We start from the raw sequence: 23,060 nt of genomic DNA on the forward strand, positions 1-23,060 counted from the left end.
CACTGATTTTAAAACACAGGACAAATGAAAGCAATATTGCGGCGGCCTCCTGGGAAATTTGATTTCATTAGTCCAGACATTTTTGACAAGAGCAAATGAAGGAAAGGAGCTGAAGATACAAGGAGACAAGGGGGTGAGAGGAGGCATCGTAAACTATTGAGATGCACCCTCAGTTTTATGAGCTCTCAGGGAGGAAGTGAGAAGTCTGTTTCAGGAAGTCACTATAACTGCCTGGTACAGCAGGTGGCTCTATGAGGAGAACACAGCCCTGGCACAGATCTAGGGTCAGTTTACCCTGCATTACTATACCATTACTATTATACCATGTTACACAGCGGCGTGCAAATACTGTATCCCTCACTTCTAAGATGCAGAATATAACTATGTTGTAAACTTGACATGTCCTCAACAGCTGTCTTCTTTGGGCACGAAACCCATTGTGTGGTACAGTATACATCAATAGACAAACAGGGATTGACAGGGAAACATTTATCAACAAATCAAAAGAGAACCATCATGCTCTCCCAGAAGCTTGGCTAGTGGGTAAAACCTGCATAATCAGATAAACAAAGGGGTGTAATGGGTTCGCACACATTTATCATCTGAAAGACTCTTTATAGTGAACCATAATCTTTATATAGCAGCGAGCAGAAATTGTTATAAATCCACTGTTATAGTATATTATGTAATTGAGGTATGTGTCCTTTCAGTCCGTTCATCATTCTCAAACACTAGTATGACTGTAAATTTAGCTAGAATGGTATAAAAGTCCATTCATTGGAACTCTTGTTCAGTTGGTCAGAAAAATGCCTTTCCTCTCATCACTGAAGGATGGAGAAGATAATGCTTTAAAGATGTCTTTGTCAGTGGTTGTAGGTAGTGGTGTTGAGGTCAGCAGCCTGGGGGAAGTAACCGGTGGTCAGTGTCTTAGCCAGACAGCCGACTGGGTCCTCCAGAGCCACGTTCTGTCCCTGTGCTGAGTCCAGAGAACCAAGGCCCACCTCCAACCCCTTCTCATCCAGCCACATGTCCCCAGAGAAGAGGCTTGTTATCTTAGGAAGGCTTGGGGAGGTGTTCCGCCCCATTGAGCTCAGATCCAGTCCTGGAGAAATGCCAGAGAAATCTACTGTTACATCACACAGCCAGCCTCCTAGCAGTCCTCCAGACTCCTCAGGGCAACTGTCTGTTCTCTCACAGCTGGGAATGTGTCCCCTGTATTCCTTCTTCTCCGTCTTGTCTCGTGGAGCTGTGATTGTAATCTGGGGTTTGTATCCGATATTCTCCAGAGGTACTGCTGTCCTTTCTCCTGTCCCCTCTCCTCCCCCGGCCCTAGCCCCACCCTGGAGCCGCACGATGTGGATGATGGGGTACAGTTCCTCCCTCTCCCCAGGAGGGATCTCCTCAATGGGGGACAGTGGTGGGTCACTGACGGTGAACAACCAGGATGAAGCTGGGACCACTGGCTCTTCATGCTATAGGAGGACAATACAAACACAGAGGTTATTGTGAAGAAGTCAAGGCCTTAGAAAGCTAGTAGGCCTGGTTTAGATGACAGGGCTCCATTTGTTTATTTCGATCCCCACAGCTACTCTTCCTGGGGGTCCACAAGAAACACAAAACATGACAAGTAACAAAACACTGATTCACTGACAGAGAAGAACAGTCACACACATTTTTTTATAGAACGATATACAAACAATACAACAACAAAAAGATACAAACAATACAACTTAAAAAGAACGGCCTCCCGAGTGGGGCAGAGGTCTAACGCACTGCATCACAGTGTTTGAGGCGTCACTACAGACCCTGGTTCGATCCCAGGCTGTGTCATAGCCAGCCTTGACCTGGAGGTGGCGCACAATTGGCCCAGCTTCATCTGGGTTAGGGGAGGGTTTGGCGGGCTGGGATTTCATCGCGCTCACACAACTCCTTGTGGTGGGCTGGGTGCCTGCAAGCTGACTCGGTTGCCAGCTGAAAGTTGTTCCTCCAACACATTGGTGTGGCTGACTTCCGGGATGAGCGAGCAGTGTGGCTTGGCAAGGTCATGCTTCAGAGGACACATGGCTCTTGACCTTTGCCTCTCCCGAGTCCGTAGGGGAGTTGCAGTGATGGGACAAGACTGTAACTACTAATTGGATATCATGAGATTAGGGTAAAATAAATAACACAACAACATTTTTTATATAAACAATAAACTACAAATAAAAAGGTGTTTCCCCTCACTGTTGCCGCAGTTCCATGAGTTGCTGTTTAATCTGTGTTTTTAAAGGTCATTTTGCTGTTTACTTGAGTAATTGGAGATAGAAGGGAGTTCCAAGGCTCTTTATAAAACTGTGCGTGCCTTCAGAAAGTATTCATACCCCTTGACTTATTAAACATTTTATTAAACATTTTTTGTGTTAAAGCCTCAATTCAAAAACATTTCTGAAGCATTGAAGAGCCCCTAGAACACAGTGGCCTCCATCATTCTTAAATGGAAGAAGTTTGGAAACACCAAGAGTCTTTCATGAGCTGACCGCCCAGCCAAACTGAGCAATCAGGGGAGAAAGGCCGATGGTCATTCTGACAGAGCTCTAGAATTCTTCTGTGGAGATGGGAGAACCTTCCAGAAGGACAACCATCTCTGCAGCACTCCACCAGCACACCACCCTCTATGGTAAAGTGTGAAAACGACCTTAGACTGAGGTGAAGATTTACATTCCAACAGGACAATGACCCCAAGCATGTAGCCAAGCAACGCTGAAATGGCTTCAGAACAAGAATGTGAAAGTCCTTGAGTGGCCCAACCTAAGCCTAGACTTGAATCCCATTCGAAAATCTGTGTAAAGACTTGAAGATTGCTGTTCACCGCCACTCCATCTAACTTAACATAGTTTGAGAAAATCTGCAAGGAGGGATGGGGGAAATCCCTAAATCCAGATGTGCAAAGCTGATACAGACATACCCAAGACGACTCCAAGCTGTAATCACCCCCAAAGGTGCTTCTACAAAGTATTGACTCAGGGGCGTGTATACTTATGTAAATGAGATATATATATATATTTTTAGACATGTTTTCACTTTGTCATTATGGGGTATTGTGTATAGATGGATGAGAAAAAAAAATATTTAATCCATTTTGAATTCAGGCCTGTAACACAACAAAATGTGGAATAAGTCAAGGGGCTTGAAAACTTTCTGAAGGTACTGTACCTGCATACCTCCATACTTTCATTCAACACCGTCGTGAGAGTCTCATCTTTCCTTAGGTTGGCCAAACCGTTTGAATTTCCGTGAGGATACTGGTTTTTGGGATGTCTCCTGGTCTGACAAACAGCGCTGTAGCTCTGCCACTTTCCACCGCAGATGCAGAAGGCCAACATAGGCGGATGTGGTGGATTGAGACGTACCCCATGCAAAAGACAGATATCTCTAACTTAAACTGGTAGATTTTGATGGAGAATTGTTTATCATGTTAATTAGATTGACGCACATGTGCAGCTTTACCAGCTACAGCTTTGCTAGGTATTTATTTGCTGCACTTGACCATATTACCAGACAGTGATAAGACCAGAGCCTGAACAACTACTACAATTGATTTGTCAAAAAACGCAGAACACATATTTTTTTAACAGACATTCCCCTCCACATCTTCACAACAACTTTGTCAATATGACTTGACCATGATAATTAACCATCCAATGTTATACCTAGGAGTTTAGCTTCCTCAACTTGCGCAATGGTCACCCCCTTTATGTACAACTCCAGTTGAGGTTTAGGTCTGAGAGAATGTTTTGAACCAAATACAATGCTTTAAGTTTTAGATGTACACTGCTCAAAAAAATAAAGGGAACACTTAAACAACACAATGTAGCTCCAAATCAAACTGTCCACTTAGGAAGCAACACTGATTGACAATAAATTTCACATGCTGTTGTGCAAATGGAATAGACAACAGGTGGAAATTATAGGCAATTAGCAAGACACCCCCAATAAAGGAGTGGTTCTCCAGGTGGGGACCACAGACCACTTCTCAGTTCCTATGCTTCCTGGCTAATGTTTGGTCACTTTTGAATGCTGGCGGTGCTTTCACTCTAGTGGTAGCATGAGACGGAGTCTACAACCCACACAAGTGGCTCAGGTAGTGCAGCTCATCCAGGATGGCACATCAATGCGAGCTGTGGCAAGAAGGTTTCCTGTGTCTGTCAGCGTAGTGTCCAGAGCATGGAGGTGCTACCAGGAGACAGGCCAGTACTTCAGGAGACATGGAGGAGGCCGTAGGAGGGCAACAACCCAGCAATAGGACCGCTACCTCCGCCTTTGTTCAAGGAGGAGCAGGAGGAGCACTGCCAGAGCCCTGCAAAATGACCTCCAGCAGGCCACAAATGTGCATGTGTCTGCTCAAACGGTCAGAAACAGACTCCATGAGGGTGGTATGAGGGCCCAACTTCCACAGGTGGGGGTTGTGCTTACAGCCCAACACCGAGCAGGACGTTTTTCATTTGCCAGAGAACACCAAGATTGGGAAATTCGCCACTGGCGCCCTGTGCTCTTCACAGATGAAAGCAGGTTCACACTGAGCACATGTGACAGACGTGACAGTCTGGAGATGCCGTGGAGAACATTCTGCTGCCTGCAACATCCTCCAGCATGACCGGTTTGGCGGTGGGTCAGTCATGGTGTGGGGTGGCATTTCTTTGGGGGACCTCCATGTGCTCGCCAGAGGTAGCCTGACTGCCATTAGGTACCGAGATGAGATCCTCAGACCCCTTGTGAGACCATATGCTGGTGCGGTTGGCCCTGGGTTCCTCCTAATGCAAGACAATGCTAGACCTCATGTGGCTGGAGTGTGTCAGCAGTTCCTGCAAGAGGAAGGCATTGATGCTATGGACTGGCCCGCCTGTTCCCCAGACCTGAATCCAATTGAGCACATCTGGGACATCATGTCTCACTCCATCCACCAACTCCAATTGCACCACAGACTGTCCAGGAGTTGGCGGATGCTTTAGTCCCGGTCTGGGAGGAGATCCCTCAGGAGACCATCCGCCACCTCATCAGGAGCATGCCCAGGCGTTGTAGGGAGGTCATACAGGCACGTGGAGGCCACACACACTACTGAGCCTCATTTTGACTTGTTTTAAGGACATTACATCAAAGTTGGATCAGCCTGTAGTGTGGTTTTCCACTTTAATTTTGCGTGTGACTCCAAATCCAGACCTCCATGGGTTGATAAATTTGATTTCCATTGATAAGTTGTGTGATTTTGTTGTTGGCACATTCAACTATGTAAAGAAAAAAGTATTTAATAAGAATATTTCATTCATTCAGATCTAGGATGTGTTATTTTAGTGTTCCATTTATTTTTTTGAGCAGTGTATTTAAGACCAGTTTATTATTAATCACCCATTCGGATACTGACTCTAACTCCTGCAAACTCACTAGCTTTAGGTGCTGGCATGTAGATTGTGGAATCCTCCACAACATAGTTATTTTAGCTTTGTGTAAGACCAGTGGCAAATAATTTGTAAAAATAGAAAAGAGTAATGGCCCAAGGAAACTGCCATGAGGGACACCGAACTGTACATATCTGATGTTAGAGAAGCTTCCTTTGAAGAACACTCTCTGGTTTCTGTTGGATAAATAACTCTCCAACCATGTGATGTCAGGTGATGTGAAGCCATAGAAAGTGCATTTTTTAAATAAAAATGTATGATCAATAACATCAAAGGTTGCACTGCATTTATATTGCATTCTGAACGATATAGATGCATTTATATTGCATTCTGAACGATATAGATGCATTTATATTGCATTCTGAACGATATAGATGCATTTATATTGCATTCTGAACGATATAGATGCATTTATATTGCACTCTGAACGATATAGATGCATTTATATTGCATTCTGAACGATATAGATGCATTTATATTGCATTCTGAAAATGTAGACAGGGAGGTGAAGATACCATTTTTATGTTAGTAGATTACCTTCAGTAGTCTGATAGCATTGCTGTTTCCAGGCTTGGGGAGGTTCTCAGAAAGCCAGACAGGACCCAGGGATAAACATGTCTGTTTGATCCTGCAGGGAATGGAAGTCTCATAATGAGCTGGGTTGTTTACTGCTTGTTTGCTGTTGATCACTTAGTCATATTGGGGTTGTATTGTTTTTGTGATAGTGTTGTTGTGACCAGTTTTTCTCAGCTCTTTAGGCAACACAGTGCATTACAGTGCATGCAGTAAATATCACATGCAAACAGATGTGTTAACCACATTGTTCACCACAGTCAAAAATGTCAACCTCAATAGCACGGTAAGCTTAAAAACAGAAAGAGTACAGTACTTCTTTGGAAAGTAAGTACCAGAAAGTATACACTGTCTGTTACCACGTCAACTAAAGCATAAACAGCTGAAACAGGATTATAAACGCAAGCGCCACCAGCTTGGTACCTTTTCCTCACACAGCTCCAACACATCAGGTTCGCCACTATCACCATGACAATGGTTGCCACGAGCGACATGCCAGCCACCATCCCAACTAGAGAAGAACAGGGTACATGTTAGTAAACGACAGCACACTGTAAGAACAGGTTAAGACATCAGAGAGGCAATCATAATGTGTTTGGAACAGAGTGAAGAGAAGGCGTGATTGGTTTGGAACGTGGCCATGGTTGTGAATTAGCCTCTTCGACAATCCTGATCTTGCAAGCTTACATTCTAGCAAATAAGAATGCAAGCTTGCGAGATCAGGATGTCCGTACAAGGCTAGTTGTGAATGTTTCTGACCTGCAGAGCTGAGGGAGGGAGTGAGTTGTTGTGAGTAAGTTTGGAACATGGCCATGGTAGTGAATGTGACTGACCTGCAGTGACTGGAGAGTGTGAGAGTAGCCACTCCCCCTGTGGTCCTTCCCCTGCAGCCGTGGAGGCAGACACTCTGAGGGCCACGGCCCCCTCAGGACATTCCAGCCACCTCTGACTGGGCCCTGACACTGTAATGGACCCTGATACAGTCACTGGAGAAAAGACGGCGGACCAGAGATATAGCATTTCACCATGCACACAATCAATTAATCAATCAATCAACCTCTCAATCAATCACCAACTCAATTAAAGGGGAAATCAGCAGATACTTCATCCATTTTTTTTATTTAAAAAAAATTGTACCCATTGATTCCTGAAGAATATAACTTCAGGAATATAACATTCTGCAGCAAATGCCTCATGGTCCCAGTTCAACTGTCATACCCTGTCAGAACCCAAAATATAAGCTTGGTTTACTCCAATGTTTGTAAACAAAGTAAATGGAAATAAACACTATATAGCCTGAAAACATGGTAATAACTATAATTTTGATATCATGGATGGTCAGTCCTTGCATCCATAGCTCTGTCTATGAATTTGGTTAAACTTCTCCAGCCCCATTTCTCAGCTTTTTTCTGAAAACGGCGGGAGAATACTTTGTTATTGCTTCAACTGCTGATTCCGACTTTAAATGTAACGTTCTTACAAATGCATTTATCACAAAGTGTAGGTAAGTATAAGTAATGTATATCCACAAAAGAGCAGACAAGATAACCCCCTAACATACAGTACCAGTCAGAAGTTGAGACACACCTACTGATTCCAGGGTTTTTATTTATTTTTACTATTTTCTACATTGTAGAATAATACTGAAGACATCAAAACTATGAAATAACACATATGGAATCATGTAGTAACCAAGAAAGTGTTAAACAAATCAAAATATATTTGAGATTCTCCAAAGTAGCCACCCTTTCCATTGATGACAGCATTGCACACTATTCTCTCAACCAGCTTCATGAGGTAGTCACCTAAAATTCAAGAACTTTGAAAGTTTCTTCAAGTATAGTCGCAAAAACCATCAAGAGCTATGATGAAACTGGCTCTCATGAGGACCACCACAGGAAAGGAAGAACCAGCGTTACCTCTGCTGCAGAGAATAAGTTACCATCCTCAGAAATTGCAGCCCAGATAAGAAATTGCAGCCCAGATAAAGAATTCATAAAGAGTTCAAGTAACAGACACATCTCAACATCAACTGTTCAGAGGAGACTGCATGAATCAGGCTTTCATGGTCAAATTGCTGCAAAGAAACCACTTCTAATGGACACCAATAAGAAGAAAAGTCTAAATTTTTGGTTCCAACCGCCGTGTCTTTGTGAGAAGCAGATTAGGTGAACGGATGATCTCGGCATGTGTGGTTCCCACCGTGAAGCATGGAGGAGGAGGTGTGATGGTGTGGGGGTGCTTTGCTGGTGACACTGTCTGGGATTTATTTAGAATTCAAGGCACACAACCAGCATGGCTACCACAGCATTCTGCAGCAATACGCCATCCCATCTGGTTTGCGCTTTGTGGGACTATCATTTGTTTTTCAACAGAACAATAACCCAACACACCTCCAGGCTGTGTAAGGGCTATTTTACCAAGAAGATGAGTGATGGAGTGCTAAATCAGATGGCCTGGCCTCCCCAATCACCAGACCTCAACCCAATTGATGTGGTTTGGGATGAGTTGAACCGCAGAGTGAAGGAAAAGTAGCCAACAAGGGCTCAACATATGTGGGAACTCATTCCAGGTAAAGCTTGTTGAGAGAATGCCAAGAGTGTGCAAAGCTGTCATCAAGGCAAAGGATGGCTACTTTGAAGAATCTAAAATCTAAAATGTATTTTGATTGATTTAACACTTTTTTGGTTATGACATAAATGTGTTATTTCATAGTTTTGATGTCTTCCCTAGTATTCTACAATGTAGAAAATAGTGAAAATAAAGAAAACCCGTTGAATGAGTTGGTGTGTCCAAACTTTTGACTGGTTCTGTAGATTCCCTACAACATGTTGTTACAGCCAGGACAACAACAGTTAAACTACAGTATTGCACACAGCTTTCATCACACCAAGTCATTACACTACAGGGACAGGGTGAAAAGTAGTTGTTCTAGCTGCTTTCCGCACCAGTATAGGGGTCCACAAACGGGAGTGGTGCATGTTGGGTAACAACTCAGGTCTGACTTTAGCGTCGGATATGCATGTGCACACAACCACATCCTGCTGTGGTGTTTAAGAATAACTTCTGATTCTCTGAAGCACCAAGCCCTGAAACTGCACACTGTAGCTAACTGAGACTAACTAATACAAACAAACAAGACATCCATTCTCTTCCATTGACTGAGAGGAGGTCCATTTGGCTCCCAGAGTATACTTCCTGAAGATTCTTGAGATGTACTTTATAATATCACAGTCTATTCCCTCTACATCTGATGTACAGTACAGTTTAATTCAGTGTGATTCAGAGAGACAGATTACTGGAACTAAGGAGAGGGGTGTTGTCTTTCTCTGTGTGGTGAAAGGGTGGAAAGCCCTGTCTCAGCTCTGTGTCAGCTCTCTCAGCTGTGGGTTTGTGAGGCGTGCGAATCAAAGAAATTACACTAGGTTGATTTCTAGGTAACCCCGTCCCCAGGCACGAATTGCTGGCGACAGAGAGAGAGCCGGCTGGTGGGCGAGATTCATTTTTAGGTGACATGTTTTTTCCATTGTAATACTGGAGTATGCGCAGAACACCTTAGACATACCGAAAATGCACACACATGCATATTGATAATGCATACACTACAACACACACACACTCCTATCCTCTCACCCCTCTGATTCTGATCTGTGTCAGAGTCCAGTGTCTTGAGGTAGATGTTGTAGTGTGTTAGGAAGCCTCTCTGTTGGTCCACTGGTAGCTCCTCCCATTGGATCAGAACCCGACTGGTTTCATGGGCCAACACTGACACCTTCGGTACCGACACAGGTTCTTAAATACAGACAGGGAGTCAGGGAACACTGTCACTGGAGAATAAGAACAATCCACAGCTCATTATGTTTACTTTATATAATGGGATAGTAACGAAATAGCAGTGCAAAGTAATACCATAAAGTAGCAAACAAAAACACAATGTGTTATTTTACATGAGGGATAACTTCACAAATTCCTAATCATGTAAACCTACTATCTTCTCTGGAATAAACCAGGCCAGATGAGGGGTTGGACACACCCCATGTAGTGTCAGCATACAGAGACACATTATACCTCACTCCCGGCGTCAGACCTGAAACAAAACACACCATATAATACATGAATAAGATGGCGCCAGAGAAGGCTGACATTTTACGTGTTCCTGACCAATTGCATTTGTTTGTTTATTTGCGTTGTTTGTAACTTATTTTTAAAACTTATTTTGTACATAATGTTGCTGCTACCGTCTCTTATGACTGAAAATAACTTCTGGACATCAGAACAGCGATTACTCGCCACGAACTGGCAGAATCATTTGTTCCTTTAACGAGTCTGACGAGCCCAACATGAATGACATACTGCTTTCCCGGGAACAGGCCTAGATCCCCGTCATTTATGTGAAGAGAAGGCGGAGAAAAAGGAGCCGGAGGTCAGGCTGCCTTCTGAGAATTCGTAGGCGATCGAATAAACCCCCACTGCCTTCCATTCTGCTAGCAAACGAGCAATCTTTGGAAAATAAAATTGATGACCTGTGCGGAAGATTAAACTACCAACAGAACATTAAAAACTGTAATATCTTATGCTTCACGGAGTCGTGGCTGAACGACGACATTATCCACATACACCTGGCTGGTTATACGCTGCACTGGCAGGATAGAACAGCGGCGTCTGGTAAGACAAGGGGTGGCGGACTATGTATTTTTGTAAATAACAGCTGGTGCACAATATCTAAAAGTCTCGAGGATCTGCTCGCCTGAGGTAGAGTATCTCATGATAAGCTGTAGACCACACTATCTACCACACTATCTACCTGTCTACATACAACCACAGACCGATGCTGGCACTAAGACCGCACTCAATGAGCTTACCAAATTTCTATCAGCACGTTAAATGTGCAACCAGAGGGAAAAAACTCTGGACCACCTTTACTCCACACACAGAGACGTATACAAAGCTCTCCCTCGCCCTCCATCCAGGCAAATCTGACCATAATTCTATCCTCCTGATTCCCGCTTACAAGCACAAATTAAAGCAGGAAACACCAGTGACTCAGTCAATAAAAAAGTGGTCAGATGATGCAGATGCTAAGCTACAGGACTGTTTTGCTAGCACAGACTGGAATATGTTCCGGGATTCTTCAGATGGCATTGAGGAGTACACCACATCAGTCCCTGGCTTCATCAATTAGTGTATCAATGCCGTTGTCCCCACAGTGACCGAACGTACATTCCCCAACCAGAAGCCATGGATTACAGGCAACATCCGCACTGAGCTAAAGGCTAGAACCGCCACTTTCAAGGAGCGGGACTCTAACCCGGAAGCTTATAATAAATCCCACTATGCCCTCCGATGAATCATCAAATAGGTAAAGCGTCAATTCAGGACTAAGATCGAATTGTACTACACCGGCCATTACATTACAGACTACAAAGGGAATCACAGCTGAGAGCTGCCCAGTGACACGAGCCTACCAGATGAGCTAAACTACTTCTGTGCTTGCTTCGAGGCAAATAACACTGAAACATGCATGAGAACACCAGCTGTTCCGGAAGACTGTGTGATCACGCTCTCCGCAACCAATGTGAGTAAGACCTTTAAACAGTTCAATAATCACAAGCCCGCAGGGCCAGATGGATTACTGCGAGCATGCACTGACCAACTGGCAAGTGTCTTCACTGACATTTTCAACCTCTCCCTGTCTGAGTCTGTAAATCAAACATGTTTTAAGCAGACCACCATAGTCCCTGTGCCCAAGAACACTAAGGCAACCTGCCTAAATTACTACCGATGTCACGTCCTGACCTAGGTTCCTGTTTTATGTCTCTATTTTGTTTGGTCAGGGCGTGAGTTGGGGTGGGCATTCTATGTTTTGTCCTCGGTTTTGTACTTCTTTGTGTTTGGCCTGGTATGGTTCCCAATCAGAGGCAGTTGTCAATCGTTGTCTCTGATTGAGAACCATACTTAGGTAGCCTGTTCCCACCTGTGTTTGTGGGTAGTTGTTTTCTGTTTTGTGTTGTTTCACCTGACAGGACTGTTTCGTTTCTTACATTCTCGTTGTTATTTTTGTTGCGTGTTCTGTTATATTAAAATATTAACATGGACACTTACCACGCTGCATGTTGGTCCAATCTTGACTACTATTCCTCAGACGAAGAGGAGAATCATTACAACCGACCCGTAGCACTCATGTCTGTAGCCATGAAGTGCTTTGAAAGACTGGTCATGGCTCACATCAACTCCACTATCCCAGAAACCCTAGACCCACTCCAATTTGCATACCACCCTAACAGATCCACAGATGATGTAATCCCTATTGCACTCCACATTGCCCTTTCCCACCTGGACAAAAGGAACACCTATGTGAGAATGCTATTCATTGACTACAGTTCAGCGTTCAACACCATAGTACCCTCAAAGCTCATCAATAAGCTAAGGACCCTGGGACCTCCCTCTGCAACTGGATCCTGGACTTCCTGACAGGACACCCCCAGGTGGTAAGGGTAGGTAACAACGCATCCGCCACGCTGATCCTCAACACAGGGGCCCCTGTGCTCAGTCCCCTCAGTACTCCCTGTTCATTCATGACTGCACGGTCAGGCACGACTCCAACACCATCATTAAGTTTGCCGATGCCACAACAGTGGTAGGCCTGATCACTGAAAACGACAGGACGGCCTATAGGGAGGTGGTCAGAGACCTGGCCATGTGGTGCCAGGACAACAACCTCTCAAGACAAAGGAGATAATTGTGGACTACAGGAAAAAGAGGACCGAGCTACCCCCATTCTCATCGACGGGGCTGTAGTGGAGCAGGTTGAGAGCTTCAAGTTCCTTGGTGTCCACTTCACCTACAAACTAACATGGTCCAAGCACACCAAGGCAGTCGTGAAGAGGGCACGACAAAACCTATTCCCCTCAGGAGACTGAAAAGACTTGGCATGGGTCCTCAGATCCTCGAAAGGTTCTACAGCTGCACCATCGAGAGCATCCTCCCTGGTTGCATCACTGCCTGGTATGGCAACTGCTCGGCCTCAGACAGCAAGGCACTACAGAGGGCAAGTGCGTACGGCCCAGTACATCACTGGGGCCAAGCTTCCTGCCATCCAGGACCTCTATACCAGGCGGTGTCAGAGGAAGGCCCTAAAAATTGTCAAGGACTCCAGCCACCCTAGTCATAGACTGTTCTCTCTGCTGCCGCATGGCAAGCGGTACCAGAGCACCACGCCTAGGTCCAAGAGGCTTCAAAACAGCTTCTACCCCCAAGCCATCTTCTACCCCTCCAGACTCCTGAACATCTAATCAAATGGCTACCCAGGCTATTTGCATTGCCCAAACCCCCTCTCTCTTTTACACCACTGCTACTCTCTGTTGTTATCATCTATGCTATGCATAGTCACTTTGATAACTCTACCTACATGTACATATTACCTCAATTACCTTGACTAACCGGTGCCCCCGCACATTGACTCTGTACTGGTACCTCCCTGTATATAGCCTCGCTATTGTTATTTTACTGCTGCTCTTTAATTACTTGTTACTTTTATTTCTTATTCTTATTCATTTTAACTGCATTGTTGGTTAGAGGTTTGTAAGTTAGGTTGTACCTGTTGTATTCGGCGCATGTAACTAATAACATTTTATTTGATTTGATGAGTCTATCTCAGTAGTCCAAAATAGTCCATTCTCTCCACTAGCTACCTCTTGTGGTTGATGATGAGCATTGCCCCATCACATGCATTGTCAGAATCAGCAGCAGTTTGTATACAAAGACACGGTCAGAACTGTGTCTGTGTTTCTGACTTATGTACTTACCTGTGATGAGTGTTGTGTTTCTCTCCCTGGCCACTCTCTGCCAGCCCAGTTCCTGATGTTGACTCTTCCACTCCACCAAAAAGCCCAACAGTACCTCCGCTTCAGCCCCACTAGATCCATCCCATGACCAGGACAGGGCAACTACATCCCCTCCTTCTACGTTTGCCGGACTGAGGCTTCTCAGAACAGGCCCAGACACACCTGTAATACAAAGAATATGGTCGGTGTTCATCATATCACAATTACTTAAGTGAAAAACAAGTCAACCTGTGTCTGGGAGGTGTGTAGTAGCAGGTGTATATTCTCACCTGTGTGTGTGAGCTGTATGGTAGCAAGTATATTTTCTCACCTGTGTGTTTGAGCTGTATGGTAGCAGGTGGAGATGTCCCGTAGGAGGTGACAGCCCTTACAAACAACTCCTGAACCCCAGGTGACACCTGGACAGAACACTGGGTGGCACCAGCAGGATAGGTGACCTCCTCCTGTCTCTGACCCTCATGCAGGTAGACCAGCTCATACCTCAACACATGACCACTATAGTCACCTGGAGACAGGGGCTGAGGAGAGAGAGGGGGGAACAGATGGAGAGAGGGAAGAAAAGAGGAAAGGTGAGACGGAGAGAGGTGAGACAGAGAGAGGTGAGACAGAGAGAGGTGAGACAGAGAGAGGTGAGACAGAGAGAGGTGAGACAGAGAGATAAATAGATAAAGATCTCCTTTCCATGTAGTATTATCCACGTTTATCATCCAAACTAAATTTAAGGATTAAAGCTCTACAGAACACCATTGAAAAATCACAACCTCAAACAATATAATTACCACCAACAGTCCACCATGGTATGCTATTTGATCTTCTTTAAAGTTCTTGGGGTCAAAGAACAGCTTTTTGTTGCTAAGCGTGCTAACCAACCAATCAAAACTGATAGTGTTTCTGCAGATACCTTCCATAGTACAGTCACATCCTGAACCCCATCCACCCCTGGGATACCCAACACCCTCCAGACATCCAGCTCTCTAGTGGGGGCTGAAAACATAAAGGAGAACAAGTTACTCTGATGACAACACTTTACAGGTTAGTAAAAATATCTACATTTAGACTTTTTCTTTAGACAACTTCCACAACACTGTCAAAAGAATCTGTTGTCAGTGACTTCCAACCCTCACTGTAATGTGTGAACAGGCTCTCTCTGAAACGTGCATTATTTAAAAACCATGCTGGGCTCTGGGCTTACCTATGCCTGGGCTTGTTTTACTAGCTGATGGGCTCCATCTACTGCAGAGGGGCCTTTGGGTGGAGGAGGGCCTGAGCGCAGGGGTGGGCCTCTGTGCAGAGGTTGGCCTCTCTATGGAGAAACAGACTCTGATCTGGAACTCATACTGCGTCATGGGCTTCAGGCCCTCCACCTTGACCAGGCCTCTGCTAGGATCCAAGTGTAGCTCCAGCTGCACAAAAACACCAACAGATAATGGCATTCACTCATACTTCTTCTCTTTATTCTTGTATTAGTCCAACTGTGAGAGTGCATGTACAGTATTGGAACATTTAGATGCAACCAAGGTGAGGAATGGGGATGTTGATGACGACAATATAATATAACTCACCCAGGAGCCATTGCCTGTTCTGAGCCTGACGTGGGGTCTTAAAGGTTTGGGGTATTCAGAGCAGTTCCAGTGCAATACAGCCGCCCTGGAGCCACTCCAAAACTCCAGCTTCATGATCTGAGGGGTGTCTGGAATCACTGCAATGCCAAGAGACACATCAGGTAAATTACAAACCTAGATGGGCTTAATGGGATGTTCTCATCATTTAATAGTTGTTATGCCCCAATGTCCTGTTCATTTACGGTTTATTAACATTGACAGTCCTGGTATTAATCAGCACATAGAGACAATACATGCAGGAAGCCGATCCTTTGAAAACAATGTCAAACTCAAACCATATCAGAGGATTTCACAGCAAGATGTCCTTAAAAGGAACAAGTTACAGGATGAGTAATTACTTCACATGCAAAACCCATAAACGTTTTCAGATATGAGAGAACATTATGTATATATTTACAAGGATTTTTTAAATTTATTTTTATTTGTTTTATTCCCAGCACCAGAGTGAGATGCGATGTGGTGGTAGTGGCGTGTGCACATCCGTTATGGTAACAAAATATATGAAGATATAAAAAAACTTGTATGTATGTACAGTGCCTTGCGAAAGTATTCGGCCCCCTTGAACTTTGCGACCTTTTGCCACATTTCAGGCTTCAAACATAAAGATATAAAACTGTAATTTTTGTGAAGAATCAACAACAAGTGGGACACAATCATGACGTGGAACGACATTTATTGGATATTTCAAACTTTTTTAACAAATCAAAAACTGAAAAATTGGGCGTGCAAAATTATTCAGCCCCTTTACTATCAGTGCAGCAATCTCTCTCCAGAAGTTCAGTGAGGATCTCTGAATGATCCAATGTTGACCTAAATGACTAATGATGATAAATACAATCCACCTGTGTGTAATCAAGTCTCCGTATAAATGCACCTGCACTGTGATAGTCTCAGAGGTCCGTCAAAAGCGCAGAGAGCATCATGAAGAACAAGGAACACACCAGGCAGGTCCGAGATACTGTTGTGAAGAAGTTTAAAGCCGGATTTGGATACAAAAAGATTTCCCAAGCTTTAAACATCCCAAGGAGCACTGTGCAAGCGATAATATTGAAATGGAAGGAGTATCAGACCACTGCAAATCTACCAATACCTGGCCGTCCCTCTAAACTTTCAGCTCATACAAGGAGAAGACTGATCAGAGATGCAGCCAAGAGGCCCATGATCACTCTGGATGAACTGCAGAGATCTACAGCTGAGGTGGGAGACTCTGTCCATAGGACAACAATCAGTCGTATATTGCACAAATCTGGCCTTTATGGAAGAGTGGCAAGAAGAAAGCCATTTCTTAAAGATATTCATAAAAAGTGTTGTTTAAAGTTTGCCACAAGCCACCTGGGAGACACACCAAACATGTGGAAGAAGGTGCTCTGGTCAGATGAAACCAAAATTGAACTTCTTGGCAACAATGCAAACGTTATGTTTGGCGTAAAAGCAACACCCTGAACACACCATCCCCACTCTCAAACATGGTGGTGGCAGCATCATGGTTTGGGCCTGCTTTTCTTCAGCAGGAACAGGGAAGATGGTTAAAATTGATGGGAAGATGGATGGAGCCAAATACAGGACCATTCTGGAAGAAAACCTGATGGAGTCTGCAAAAGACCTGAGACTGGGACGGAGATTTGTCTTCCAACAAGACAATGATCCAAAACATAAAGCAAAATCTACAATGGAATGGTTCAAAAATAAACATATCCAGGTTTTAGAATGGCCAAGTCAAAGTTCAGACCTGAATCCAATCGAGAATCTGTGGAAAGAACTGAAAACTGCTGTTCACAAATGCTCTCCATCCAACCTCACTGAGCTCGAGCTGTTTTGCAAGGAGGAATGGGAAAAAATGTCAGTCTCTCGATGTGCAAAACTGATAGAGACATACCCCAAGCGACTTACAGCTGTAATCGCAGCAAAAGGTGGCGCTACAAAGTATTAACTTAAGGGGTCTGAATAATTTTGCACGCCCAATTTTTCAGTTTTTGATTTGTTAAAAAAGTTTGAAATATCCAATAAATGTCGTTCCACTTCATGATTGTGTCCCACTTGTTGTTGATTCTTCACAAAAAAATACAGTTTTATATATTTATGTTTGAAGCCTGAAATGTGGCAAAAGGTCGCAAAGTTCAAGGGGGCCGAATACTTTCGCAAGGCACTGTATGTGTGTATGTGTGTGTGTGTGTGTGTGTGTGTGTGTGTGTGTGTGTGTGTGTGTGTGTGTGTGTGTGTGTGTGTGTGTGTGTGTGTGTGTGTATGTATGTATGTATTCAGAGACATGAACTTACCTACATCATTGACAGAGAAGTTGAAGGGTTGGGACAGTGATGTTCCCAGGTGGTTGTGAGCTCTTATACTCAGCTGGTACTGTTCATTCTCATCCAGCTCCAACCGTGGAATACTGAACACACCAGTACCCTGAATCCCATGGTGAAACACCTGGGCTCTGTTCACACTGTGGATAAGCAAGTCACATTACTTTTCCAGAGAAGGACAAATGGGAAAAAGCTTTCCTTGCCTTGAATCTGTTAATTATTCTGTTTAAGTGCTTAAGCCACGTACATAAAAGGTTGATTTTGTGTATACTACACTGTTAGAAAAAAAAGTGCTATCTAGAACCTAAAAAGTTTCTTTGGCTGTTCCCATAAGATAATTATTTGAAGAACCCGTGTTGGTTCCAGCTTGAACCCTTTTTGGGTTCAATGTAGAATTCTTTCCTCAGAGGGTTCTACCTGGAAACAAAAAGGTTTCTTACCTGGAACCAAAAAGGGTTATTCTATGGGGACAGCTGAATAACCCTTTTGGAACCCTTTTGTCTAAGAGTGTAGCTACACATCTATTCACAATATATTTCTGATGTGGTAACCCTAGCCCAAGGTGGAGGAAAATACAGTGAGCAGACTTTACCACACTACAGGGCTCATCACCCAGCTCACCTCCTGACTGAGACACTGTAGGTTGTGACCAGGTGTGTTTCCCGTCCTATGCTCCAGCTACAGGTGATCTCCTCTGAGTCCCTGGAAGCCTGGCAGGCTATACCACTGGGCTCATCAGGAGGATCTGCAGGGAAGTAGAGCAATAGTATACAGCACACCCTTACAGGGTCTAGCAATTGCTCTGAATAACATCTCAAATATTTGTTTTACTATTTCATAAGAGTCCAGAATTGGTCAAGTGAGAACTAATGCTAATTTGCTGCAACAACAACCAGCCAGAGAGGAAGCAACACTGCAAAGATAACATCCAGAATCTAAAGACAGTAGACGTACATCCAGTGTGTAGGTCTAGCCCACAAACAGTCTGTATGCGTCCGTCTGTTTGCCGCAGCCTACAGACCAGAATGGAGTTTGGTGTGCGGAGGTTAGTCAGTCTCAGCCGGACAGTGGAACAGTTCAAGATCTCTAGTGCCGTCTGGTCCTGCCCATTCAGTTCCACAGATAAACTGACAACACAAAGAGGTTTCAATACTACAAAATGTCTCTCTCTGTTCCCTTCTCTTCATTATGTCACTCTCCTTCCTCTCTATATACAAACATATAGGCAGGCAGGCAGACAAACACTAACCAATTGACACCTATCTATCTATCTATCTATCTACCGACCGATCGACCGACAGACAGACCTCTGGCCACAGTTGGGCTTTGTGGTTGTGCAGTACACTGTAAGGTTGGAACCCATGCGAAAGAGTGGCCCAGGTTCTACAGTCACAGACCCCTGACAGATGATACCCATTCTCGGACCTAAGGGGTTGGCTGGAACCTGGAATGTACCTGTCCACAAACACAACATGTTACATACAGTGAATTCGGAAAGTATTCAGACCCCTTGATTTTTCCACATTTTGTTAAGTTACAGCCTTATCCTAAAATGTATTAAATACTATTTTATCCTCATCAATCTACACACAATACCCCCCCATTTTTTTCTTACATAAGTATTCAGACCCTTTGCTATGAGACTCAACATTGAGCACACACCTGTCTACATAAGGTTCCACAGTTGACAGTGCATTTCAGAGCAAAATCCAAGCCACCAACACTCTTCCTAGAGCTGACCGCTCAGCCAAACTGAGCAATCGGAGGAGAAGGGCCTTGGTCAGGGAGGTGACCAATAACTGAATGGTCACTCTGACAGAGCTCCAGAGTTCCTCTGTGGAAATGGGAGAACATTCCAGAAGGACAACCATCTGTGCAGCACTCCACCAATCAGGCCTCTATGGTAGAGTGTCCAGACTGAAGCCACTCCTTAGTAAAAGGCACATAACAGTCCGCTTGGAGTTGCCAAAAGGCACCTAAAGGACTCTCAGACCATGAGAAACAAGATTCAATGGTCTGACGAAATCAAGATTGAACTCTTTGGCCTGAATGCACTGCTCCTACGGTGAAGCATGGTGGTGGCAGCATCATGCTGTGGGCATGTTTTTCAGCGGCAGGGACTGGGAGACTAGTTAGGATCGAGGGAAAGCTGAATGGAGCAAAGTACGGAGAGATCCTTGATGAAAACCTGATCTAGAGTGCTCAGGACCTCAGACTGGGGTGGAGGTTCAACTTCCAACAGGACAATGACCCTAAGCACACAGCCAAGACAACGCATTAGTGGCTTTGGGACAAGTCTCTGAATGTCCTTGAGTGGCCCAGCCAGAGCACGGACTTGAACCCGATCAAACATCTCTGGAAAGACCTGAAAATAGCTGTGCAGCGACGCTCCCCATCCAACCTGACATAGCTTGAGAGGATCTGCAGAGAAGAATGGGAGAATTTCCCAAATCAGGTGTGCCAAGCTTGTACCCAAGAAGACTCAAGGCTGTAATCGCTGGCAAAAGTGCTTCAACAAAGTGCTGAGTAAAAGGGTCTGAATACTTATGTAAATATGATATGTCAGTTGTTGTTTTTTTAATTAGCAAAACATTTCAAAAATGTTTTTTCATTATGGGGTATTTTGTGTAGATTAATGAGGGGGGGAAACAATTTAATCACTTTAGAATAAAGCTGTAATGTAACAAAATGTGGAAAAATACAAGGGGTCTGAATACTTTCCAAATGCACTGTATTGTGATGTCACGGGCAGTTCTCTCTAGAGAGGAATGAACCAACTCTGGAATGTTAAGCAATAATAAACAATGTTAAACTAAACATTTATTGGAATGTAAAATGTAATGCACAACATTATTTATTTCCATATTACAAAAATACAGGAATCACTTACATCTGGACAAGAGAAATATGACGGTAGTCCTCCAAATGGTTCTGAAGAGATTCATCTCACCTGTTCTCTGGCTCTCCGTGTCTACGGACACATTAGCACAAATCCTTTTCAGCTGAACATTTGATCTTGATTGTGATGAGAGATCAAATTGGCCACAAACAACTGTAGCCTCATATATCAAAAATAACCAACCTGATCTCAATGCCAGAATTATATGTCATTAATAAGAGCAATGAAATGTTGAGTACTGAACATATTGGTTGATATGTTTGAGCTAATTTTAGCACTAGTTATGTTTTTGCCAAGAGAGAGAGAGACAAGATCTGGCCATGCTCTTCCTCTTAGAAATGTCTGTATACAGTAGATAACATGAATTAACCGAAGTAGAGGCAGTTGAAATCGTGATAGCTAAGTGAATGGAATAGGATACATGACAGATATATACAGTTGAAGTCGGAAGTTTACATACACTTAGGTTGGAGTCATTAAACCTAGTTTTTCAACCACTCCACAAATTTCTTGTTAACAAACTATAGTTTTGGCAAGTCGGTTAGGACATCTACTTTATGCATTGTTTACAGACAGATTATTTCACGTATAATTCACTGTATCACAATTCCAAGGACCTTGTGAAGATGCTGGAGGAACAGGTACAAAATTATCTATATCTTCCAAATGGACAATGACCCCAAGCATACTTCCAAAGTTGTGGAAAAATGGCTTAAGGACAACAAAGTCAAGGTATTGGAGCTATTGGAGTGGCCATCACAAAGACCACAATCCTATAGAAAATTTGTGGTCAGAACTGAAAAAGTGTGTGTGAGCAAGGAGTCCTACAAACCTGACTCAGTTACACCGGCTCTGTCAGGAGGAATGGGCCAAACTTCACCCAACTTATTGTAGGAAGCTTGTGGAAACGTTTGACCCAAGTTAAACAATATAAAGGCAATGCTAGCAAATACTAATTGAGTGTATGTAAACGTCTGACCCACTGGGAATGTGATGAAATAAATAAAAGCTGAAATAAATCATTCTCTCTACTATTATTCTGCCATTTCACATTCTTAAAATAAAGTGGTGATCCTGACAGACCAAAGACAGGGAATTTTTACTCTGATTAAATGTCAGGAATTGTGAAAAACTGAGTTGAAATGTATTTGGCTAAGGTGTATGTGAACTTCAGACTTCAACTTTAAGTTTTTCACAGTGTCTGCACATGAACTGCACACATGAGATATGTGACCTTATTAAACTTGACCTTTGTATGCACATGATTTTAGAACATAAATCCTAACACATTCTTAAAGTCATCTTAGGATAAGTGAAGTACATAATAAGAAAGCAACATGTTGAAATAGTAATACAATGACACTTCGTCTGTCTACCTCCTTCAGTCTTCTATTTGCCCAGATCTCTCTAGTTTTTTGTATTGGTATAATGTCAAGATAAAGACATTTGGATGACTGTTACTCACCAGCATGTTAAAGTGTCCACATTCCTTCTTTGAAGAGGACTGATAACACATCTGTGGATTATGTCAAATAGTAAAATAAAAATTAACATTCAGCATATTCCAGGTATTACTAAACCGTAATTTACTGACGACTTGTTTGCAAGATGTTTTTGTCATCTTTGTTCTTATACTTGGTGTTGAAACTTCTTTAAAGGAGGCAATGACCTAGATCTGAGGTATTTTATGAGAAACTTTGTATGTTACTTTGCCCCACTTAAGGAACCACAGCGGTTCTGTTTACTCAGCTAACTCAGAGGTCGGTGTCCTCAATACCTGTTTTCACTAAATGTGTTGTTAGCAGATTACAAAGTAGACTATATTCCTGCATATCATTGTTGGTATGGCTGCAATAATTAAGTGCTGCCATGTTATGCAATTTTGTGGTGTGTTTAATGGTATCTTTGATCTAGTTTGTTTGCTACAATGGAATCAATTGAAAAGTGAAAACCCCACCAACCATGCATGCCGGTCAAGTTAAATCCAATGCACTACTCACAGTCCCATCTCCTCATCAGAGGTGCATACTCCACACATGGTGTCCCAAATGCATTCTATAAAGACCATAGATCGAACATGTGATTACTACAGTGTGTGTGTGTGTGTGTGTGTGTGTGTGTGTGTGTGTGTGTGTGTGTGTGTGTGTGTGTGTGTGTGTGTGTGTGTGTGTGTGTGTGTGTGTGTGTGTGTGTGTGTGTGTGTGTGTGTGTGTGTGTGTGTGTGTGTGTGAGGCTTCCAAATATAACAGATATTGATTAGGAAGCTATACATGTGCCTCTTCCATTGTGACGAGCATGTGTGTGTCTTGAGAAGAGTGTGAATGAAAAGTGTACGTGTGTGAGGGCTGGAAGCTCGGTCGTGTTGCTCTAGATTTCTGATTTCTTTA

General features: G+C 43.5%; 1 protein-coding gene across 1 annotated transcript; it reads right to left on the reverse strand.

Annotated features, from left to right (window-relative positions):
* Positions 1-38: 38 nt before the first annotated feature.
* il23r (interleukin 23 receptor) lies at positions 39-22,329 on the reverse strand. The gene is made up of 17 exons (XM_036978288.1): positions 22,139-22,329; positions 20,665-20,745; positions 19,082-19,229; positions 18,729-18,901; positions 18,396-18,519; positions 17,748-17,914; positions 15,412-15,548; positions 15,042-15,252; positions 14,751-14,833; positions 14,160-14,367; positions 13,811-14,011; positions 9,994-10,092; positions 9,639-9,797; positions 6,839-6,991; positions 6,429-6,516; positions 5,970-6,060; positions 39-1,472 (listed from the first exon to the last, which is right to left on the reverse strand). Exons 2-17 carry the CDS (start codon positions 20,717-20,719, stop codon positions 864-866), a joined length of 2,706 nt encoding a protein of 901 aa, XP_036834183.1. The 5' UTR covers positions 20,720-20,745; positions 22,139-22,329; the 3' UTR covers positions 39-863.
* Between the last annotated feature and the right edge of the window lie 731 nt (positions 22,330-23,060).

This window comes from Oncorhynchus mykiss, chromosome 5 (genome assembly GCF_013265735.2).
Source record: "Oncorhynchus mykiss isolate Arlee chromosome 5, USDA_OmykA_1.1, whole genome shotgun sequence".
In the NCBI taxonomy this organism is placed as follows: domain Eukaryota; kingdom Metazoa; phylum Chordata; class Actinopteri; order Salmoniformes; family Salmonidae; genus Oncorhynchus; species Oncorhynchus mykiss.